The 8,351-nt window shown below is 49.1% G+C and overlaps 1 protein-coding gene across 1 annotated transcript; it reads right to left on the bottom strand.

The window, feature by feature from the left end:
• Positions 1–6,744: 6,744 nt before the first annotated feature.
• LOC100907928 (uncharacterized) lies at positions 6,745–7,722 on the bottom strand. The gene is made up of 3 exons (XM_003740158.2): positions 7,707–7,722; positions 7,433–7,598; positions 6,745–7,272 (listed from the first exon to the last, which is right to left on the bottom strand). The coding sequence occupies exons 1-3, from the start codon at positions 7,720–7,722 to the stop codon at positions 7,065–7,067; spliced, it is 390 nt and encodes a 129-aa protein (XP_003740206.1). The 3' UTR covers positions 6,745–7,064.
• Between the last annotated feature and the right edge of the window lie 629 nt (positions 7,723–8,351).

Raw genomic sequence — 8,351 nt, 5'->3', positions numbered from 1 at the left:
CGTCCTCTGCGTCACAAAAGTTGTAACTTTTCTCTGCCTTAGATCACGGAAACCCGGGAACGTGGAACTTTGTAGTTGGTTTCATGTGAACGCGAATTTACGGCATTAACTACCATTCTATTTTGGTATCAAATCACGACTTCTGAGACACTTTCCGAAGGCATTTCATGCACACCTCTGGGAGGCCTCCAATATGACATAAATAAAGGTTGTGTGAGATGTCTGAAGCTTATTCTGATTCGAAATCACTGTTCGATTTCGAGGGGGTTTTCAGTCTTCCAGGTCGCGTTGCATTTGCGACTCAGGGGGTTGCAGGAAGGATATATTCATGCGAAACATGAGACATTTCGCAATGGGGGCCGATCTGTTCCCCTCTCTCCTTTAGTCAGCGTCACCATCGTTTTCCCTTCAAGCTGTCGCCATGACACGAGAATCTCTGGTCGATGGGAGTACACCTCTCTGCAGCGGAGGAGTGCGAGGAGGTGAATTTCGAACAGATGGCGCGAATCATCTTGAAATTCGTGAGAAGAGCTCAGCTCGAGATGACTGGGAATTATGTGTGGTGTTATGTGTGGTGTTAATTGAAGGCTCAATTCCGAACATCTAGATTATACTTCTGTTGTATCCCGGTAGAAGCAGTTCCGAGGTTCCCACCATGGTTTGAAGGGAACTGAGGAACTGATTGGTTTTGGTTCAGAGAAGTGTGATCCGCGCGCGCTAGAGAGCGGCCGAGAGAATCGGCGGTTGTGACCGGTAAAATAAAAGTCGACTGTGAACGTGATCCCCGGAGACTACTTCTTGAGTGAGCAGGATAGAACAATGGCGACGAGAGTAGAAGAAGAATCCACGTCGAAATCAAGCAAATTGCCAAAGTTCGACGCAAAGAACGTAACTGGCAAAGTTACAAGCTGCACATCGAGCTGATATTCGAAGCAAGAGGCATCGAAGAAGACAGAAAGAAAAAATTGGAGTTCGTGCAAGCTTGTGGGAGCGAAACCTTCAAATTGGTAAATACCTTGCTCCAGCCGAAGACGGCCAAAGAAGCTTCGTTCCGGGATATCGTGGACGCATTAGACAAGCACTGCAAAACCAACAGACCGGTAATATTATGCAGGTATGAGTTCATGACAAGGAAACAAAAATACGAAGAATCCATCGCCGAATACGTTCGTGAGTTGAAACAACTGGCCATGATGTGTAATTGCGCAACTCGTTCGACGAGCGACTTCGGGACCAACTAGTAGTCGGGATAAGAGACGAAAACACAATAAAACGCTTGCTGGCGGAATTCAAGCTGGACACGTTTACAAAAGTGATAGAGATCGCGCTCAGCACCGAAGCAGCGTCAGGATCAGCGAAACAACTGAAAAATGGAAAAACCAGCATATCGGAGAGCCATGAGGTGCAAAACGTGGAGTTCAGGAACAAATTCGGGGCGCGGCGCTCTCGAACAACGGGAAAAGTTGAACAAAAATCGAGAACGTGCTTCTGCTGTGGATCAGGCACCCACATGGTAGCTCAATGCAAAGACCGAAAGAGATTCTGTGGTAATTGTGGACGACGAGGGCATAAAGAGAAAATGTGCAAGAATAACGTCAACTGGACGGACTGCGCGGAAGAACCTGAAACCGAGGAGGATGGCAGGTACGGAGTAGAGGCGATATCAGTCAACCTGAGCCGAACGACAGGCCTGGACGATTATATTCCACCACACAAAATGGAAGCCAAAATACAAGGTTCCATTCAGGAACTGCTGTGCGATACTGGCTCAGCCTATACTCTCATACCCTTGAAAATCCACAACGAGCTACGACCACGACCGAAAATCAACCCTCACAACATTCCAGTTTTCTCGTACACCAATCAGAATATTGATATCGTCGGAATAGCGGAATATGACGTCGAGAGCCGCGGAAGAAAGGAGAAACTAAGGGCCTTGGTGGTTCGGAAAGGAAGAACACTGATGGGAAGAAACTGGTTGAAGAAATTCGGGGAATGTCTGCCTGCAAGTCAGAACGAGACCGCAGAGATGACAGTAAACGAAGTTGGAGGTACGTGGCAAGAAGTGATAAAAGATTACAAGGACGTATTCGGGAGTGACTTGGGTCGCTTCAGGGGCCAAAAGCTCAAGCTGGAAGTCATCCCGGGAGCCGTGGCCACCTTCAGCAAAGCGAGATCCGTGCCATATGCGAAAAGAGAACAGGCTGAACAGGCGCTGAACAAGATGGCGAAAGGGGGAGTTCTGACGCCGGTCAGATTCGCATTCACAGCAGGATAGAACAACTTCCAAAATCGAGTGTTTTGTCGGGACTCGGGACATAAACCTAGTGCCACTCAAGGGTTCTTCGTTATCATGGGAGGAATCCGTCAAGTTCATTACATTCTTGATTAGTGATCGTCATCGGCATTGATCATTTGAGATTGTGAATTTTCCATGATGCGGCCAAAAACCGCCAGTAGAAGGCAAAACATACGGCGAGCGGAAGCTTCAGCGGGCAGGGCAGTGAAAAGAAAGAAAACTTCTGCTGAGAGGCCAGCTGAATACCGGAAGCGTCGCCGAGAGACTTCATCGGTCGTGTCTCGTGGTACTGGAGCTGACAATGCCCGCAGGGGAGTAAACGAATCAAATGACATTTCAACATCGATCGACGAGCCAAGTCGAAACGATTCACATACACTCAATTATGGAAGCGTGCCACAATTCAGTTCCGTCGCATGTTTTCCGATAATGAATTTGGACACAAATGCGATGTTTGCGATCGCATCTGGTTTGTACGGGATTTGAAGCCGATCACCTCTCAGATGGCAGATTATTTGGCACCATATTTCCCGGACGAAGATGCCGTCAGTTTCAGACTCTGCCACAATTGCTACAAGATTTGTAGGAATAAGAAAATACCCAATCTCAGTAGAATCAATGGATATACATACCCACCGAAGCCAACAGACTTGCCCAAATTAGATCCTGTGTGCGAGAATGGAATGACCATGTGAATAAGCTTAAGGACAGCGAAGGAACCAGTATACTCGTCCAAAACGCTATGGTCAAGGAGTACGATGGGCACCGATCGCTAGCGACCCCAAGCAGCACCATCATTCAGAAAGAGGACGCCGACGCTATAGCAGCTCAGATGCGGCTTCTTAGGTGGTGGGAACAAGAGGGCGCCGACCAAGAATTTGAAGAAGTGTTGAACCCGTCTACTTGAGACAAGACTGACCTCCAAGCCAGAATGGAATTTCAATATAACCTTCAAGCATTTTATCTTGATTGGGAATGAATCATTTCGAGTTCAAAACATTAGTCAGTCGATATAAGCAGAACAACACCGGATGTATCTGACGTTTTCACGCTTAACGGTAGTGTCGAAGATACTACCTGCCATCGGTTTTTTTTAGGCCAGAAAGGAAGGGAAGCGCCTCGTTTCGAATAGAGAAATAAGGAGCTATATCCGGAAAGAGTTTGGGAAGATTCGCTTCGTGGGACGATTATGATGATACATTCTAGAAAAATACCTTTGCGACTCTGGGAGGCATCTAACAAAATATATGTCTCCGAGTCGGTTCGTCGGAAAAATCGAGAAGTCGAGTGCGATCGTTAGCGATTGTCCAAGGCTCGCTTCAACTCTTGACGTCCCGACGCACTCAATAAGCGCACCCCTAGACGGGGACAAGTCATACTTTCCCCAGACCTGTATATTATACCTGGGTCGCCGAATCTCCAGCGACCGTGGAAGGGCATGGTCTCGCCTCATTCGAAAAGCACAGATGTAGACGGGGCTCCGTGTCCGCTCGACGGGGTCCGGCTGATGAGTGCGGAGGAGAAAATGTTTGTCCTACTGCAATTCATAAATATATAAGGAGACAGGACAGTCGAACGACTGCTTCCGTGTGCGAGTCTGCTGGTAGTCATAAGTTTCTGTGGCGCTTCGCGCGTCATCGGACCTCCTAAGTATAATGGATGAAAATTCCGTTCCCTGAAGGATTTCTTGCGTCACGGCCATCGAAATCGCACCGAACCTTTGCTCCTATACCGCCCGGACTGAATCGGTCTCTTTCTCTCAGAATATTTTTTTTCTTGGGAAAAAGGAGTGAGCGAGGGAGGGAGCATATGATCACTCCTCCCGTATCAAGTATCTCAAAAACTGAGATGAGTCTGAGATTCTTGTCACACTGAGATTCTGAATGTGACTACGACTCCAAGCGAGCAGCATTGTCCTATGAATTCTTCGCTGACGTCGACTTTTGGCAGGATTTTCGCTCTGCGAGCTCAGATCCGAGATGCGATGGGAAGGAAACACCGATGGGATTGGACACCAGCTCCGGGCACCACGCAGGGACATTCTACATGTCCTCACAGGGAAGCGGCACCGCGCTGATAGGTGCCGCATAAATGTGATGAAATTGCCTCCGTCGCGCGTCGTCGCGAAAGTCTGAGCTGCAACGTTTGGAGCTAAAATGCGAGTCATCTACCGAAGCTCGGCAGCTGAGGCCTTCTATCAGACATTGTGTCCTTTTATTCATGAATGCTGGAAGTTACGCCTCATACATAGGCTCGAGGGCGTCGCCATAATCACACGCCCCCATCGTCGCGAGCCCGTATGGAGAGGGACGAAGGAAACAGAACTCGCTAGGCTTCTCCTCCAATCTGAGCGGAGATATAATTTCTAGACATAGTGAATTTTTTACAGATCCGCGTTTGCTATTCGACGATGTCTGACCACAAACGAGAATTGCTATTCGCTGCTGACTGAGAGTCACAGAATTGATCATTCAGGCGTAGCATCGTCGGAGTCCTACATACATGGACACATGGATGTCGATGTTTCTGAAAACATCCATCGAAGTGATTGAGCTACTAATCAAACATCCCAGGCAGAATATTGACCGGAGCATGTATTCTTCATCGACGGATAGTTTTAGCGTGCGATGCCGAGATTTTTATTCCAGGCGTAGCCAAGATTACGATTACCCCTTGGAGAATCTTCCCATCGTCGAAAGTCTTGCCCAAGAACTGCACGATACATCAGCTCTCATGATTGATTCCGGGACCGCGATTCGGCATTGAGGCTTCCAGACATTCACACATGTGTACATATAATTGACTACTACTGAGCCTCCGACACACCACTCGTGGAGCGACACTCATCGAGGGACGACCAAAGCCACCGATTAGAAGCATCAGGGACCACGATATCCAGGGGCAGTTCCCGACCGACGGTCAGCTCCTCTCATCACGGAATCACGGACTGCACAATCGCGCGGATAATACACGGAGCCGCGTTGAAAAAAGCGGACCGAATACGAAATTAGTGAGCTCGAACAGAAGGTGAACTCCAGATGAACAAGACCATGGATTGTGCTCTTGGAAAAGGAAACCCCATGCCTGCCGGAATTCGATACGTCGTCATTCAAAGAATACCATGGGAATGCAAGCTCATCAGCGGATGACACATGGGTGATGACCCAAACCGCGAAGATTCGGCCGAATGGAACACCGAATTTATATGAACTCCCAACGAGGAAGCCACCGGAGCTCTGAGAGAAATAGGAGGGAATCAGTCGGCTGAACTGGACCGGATCGCAACTCGCAACCGACGTCCTGAGAGATCACGACATCACGATACCACCCGTAACTGTCTGCCCAAGAAAGTTCTCCCCACCGGCACGAGAGTCGAGTGCCTGGCACATCGCGCGGTTGAATCGATTTTCAAGGGTAAAGGCCCGCAGACCAGTCCGGAAGTGTACCAGACAGGCGCCCTATATCTGCAAAGCATTTACAAACGCACCGTGGAAACACTCGAACTTGCCTGCCGAAGATCTCTCAGAGCCGACACGGCTTCCGCCTGTACCGATCTCGCGAAAAGCGATCCAGGATTTCCTCGATTACACGGATCCGAGCGGAAAAGGTAGGTACCTACAAGTTCAACTCTGGCTTGAGTATTAGGTTTCGGAGGATTGTTCTTGATGACTATTTATCGATGGAGGCGGCCGGAGAGAGACGGAGTTCACTAAAGGCAGCTGATGTACGTGGATTTCATTATAATGGTGCGGTTCGAAGTTTGAAGACCACAGGCTTCACCGATCCTTCTTCATCTCAGTGACTCCTCCCAGCTTTTGCTATCAGTAACGAGATCTCTTGACAAACTTCTCGAGCTCGGTCTGAAACAGCGCTCGACGGGGTGTACATGACGCTCATAGTTGATCCCGACTGGAATATACACTTCAACGATCGAAAATAAGCAAGAGACCTCGAGGCAAAGCCGGGATGAGCCTTTTAGAGGTGTCTTTTCGACCGGCTTTTTCTTCATGGTCTCATTTGAGAGACTTCTATGGCGAATCAAGAAGGAAAGTGCCGAAGAAAAGTACTGATTGTGTCCAGCGGTATGAATCCTAGTTTCAGGAAATCCGTGAAGCGCAGAGAATCTCTTGCCCATGAAAAGTGAAGCGAGTAGGGGAAAGGCCGACACCCCACCCTAAAATATAAATAGTCCAGAAGGCGAGTGATTGCCGAAATCGCGGAAAAAATACTATAAGCTGCGGAAAGTCCGCGAATAAATCAGATGTTTATGTGTATTGTATGTAAACCAAGATTTCTTTATCTGAGAATCGCCCCTCGCAATCCTACCGGAAGCGAATTCCCCCGATGTAGGCGACTCCCGGTGCGTTCCTGAGGAACCCGTGTCTGGTGCCGGATCCTCCTTAGCTAGCGGCCCACGGTGAGCCCGACATGACAAAAATCCGAAATACCGTACGAGAAAACTTGGTGATTTCTGAGAACAAGGTGAACAGTGATGGAGGATTCTATAAGGACCCGCATATAAGTTCATCACGCGAAAATCTTGGACGGAATGTCGATATCATCTGTTCATGCTTTTCCCCGATTTTCTGCGCAGGAGAAATCGAAGGGTCCATGATAGATGATGGAGCGCGCTGCGACTCGGGCGATCCACATTTGGAGAATGAGCACTATGAGGAGATGTATGTTTATCCTGTAGTTCTCGGAGGCATTCGATTGTGCGGAATCGGAACATCACCTTTCTTGTTATGAGAGTCAGGTATCGAAATCAATCGACAGCTTGTAGAATCATCTGGAGGGGGGTGAGGCTTAGAGGATCCGGGCCGAAGCGAATCATCATTTCGTCTTGTTCGATGTAGTTAATGTAAACGCTGGCGGCTTGGCGAAGCTCAGGGTCCAAGTCTACGGTTTCGACGAACTCTTGCAGAAATTTCAAAATTTCGGTGAAGTGCTTGCGGAAAACACGGTGGAGAATCCTGTAAGCGAAGAGATTCTATCGCGGATTCGCCACAATCGTCGCGAATGTTCAGCGGAGCAGGATCCTGATTCTACCACCGGGGATTGTATGATTGTCTCCCTTGTCAATGGATGAGAGTGGACGTAACCGAGAGCTCTCCCTTCGATCTCGAGACTCACCTATAATCTACATCTTGATCGTAAAGCAAGTCGACAGGCTCTTCATTATTTCTGAAGTGTTCCACTACTGTTTCCGCGAAACGTGTGGACACTTCCGATTTGGACAAATTCCACAGATCGACGATCCGTTTCGGTGAACGACGAATTTGAGCACCAACGACGGTCCCTATGAAAGATCATACCTGGATCGACACTTTCCTCCGTCAGGCCGAGCTTCCGGGGCCCGAGACCGTCTGATCGAGATCCGCCCGGAAACGAACGGGCCAAAACTCACCTTCGAAACGCTCCATGATCTTTCGCACTTGCTCTTGCTGATGGAAAAAATTAACGAAATACCAGGCCAATGAGAACGGATAATCGTCCGCTTCGTCATTGGGACAGGTGGAAATCCCGAGAAGTGTATGACACCCTGCTCTGACTTGAGCAGCCAAGACAATCAAAGTCCACGCAGACGCACACACTGAATGAAGCTTCGGAGAGCCCATCGCGTAGATACATAGGGCGCTCAACGTAGTACTCGACCCCCAACCGAGAGCTCATCAGCATGGAGGAGCAGTGCCGATACGGAGCTGCCACGGTCGCCAAACCTGTCTTGCCGGCAGAAAACCTCTGGAGCGCTTATCGCGCAACCACTCTAGCAGGTGCGAGCGCGACCTAGTTTCTCGGCGAGAATTCGCGAGCTTCCCAGGCGAGCTCGCTGTGACCGCGGACCGGAATCGGGGATTCAGTGAAATTCACACTGCGCGACACTCCGTAAAGAAGTGAACTTTCGCGGCAAACGCACCTGTTGCTCGAAGCTCCTAATGGCCGCCCTAGCTCTGTGAGCTCCCGATATTCCTAATCGTTAATGCCGATCCCAGCGATCAATAATGGTGGCTCAGATATTTTTCTGCCGTCTCCCCACGGCCTGAACAGAATT

This window comes from Galendromus occidentalis, unplaced genomic scaffold (genome assembly GCF_000255335.2).
Source record: "Galendromus occidentalis unplaced genomic scaffold, Mocc_1.1 scf7180000076778, whole genome shotgun sequence".
In the NCBI taxonomy this organism is placed as follows: Eukaryota; Metazoa; Arthropoda; class Arachnida; order Mesostigmata; family Phytoseiidae; genus Galendromus; species Galendromus occidentalis.
The sequence above is the reverse complement of the archived record's forward strand: the minus strand, read 5'-3'. Positions and strand labels throughout refer to the sequence as shown.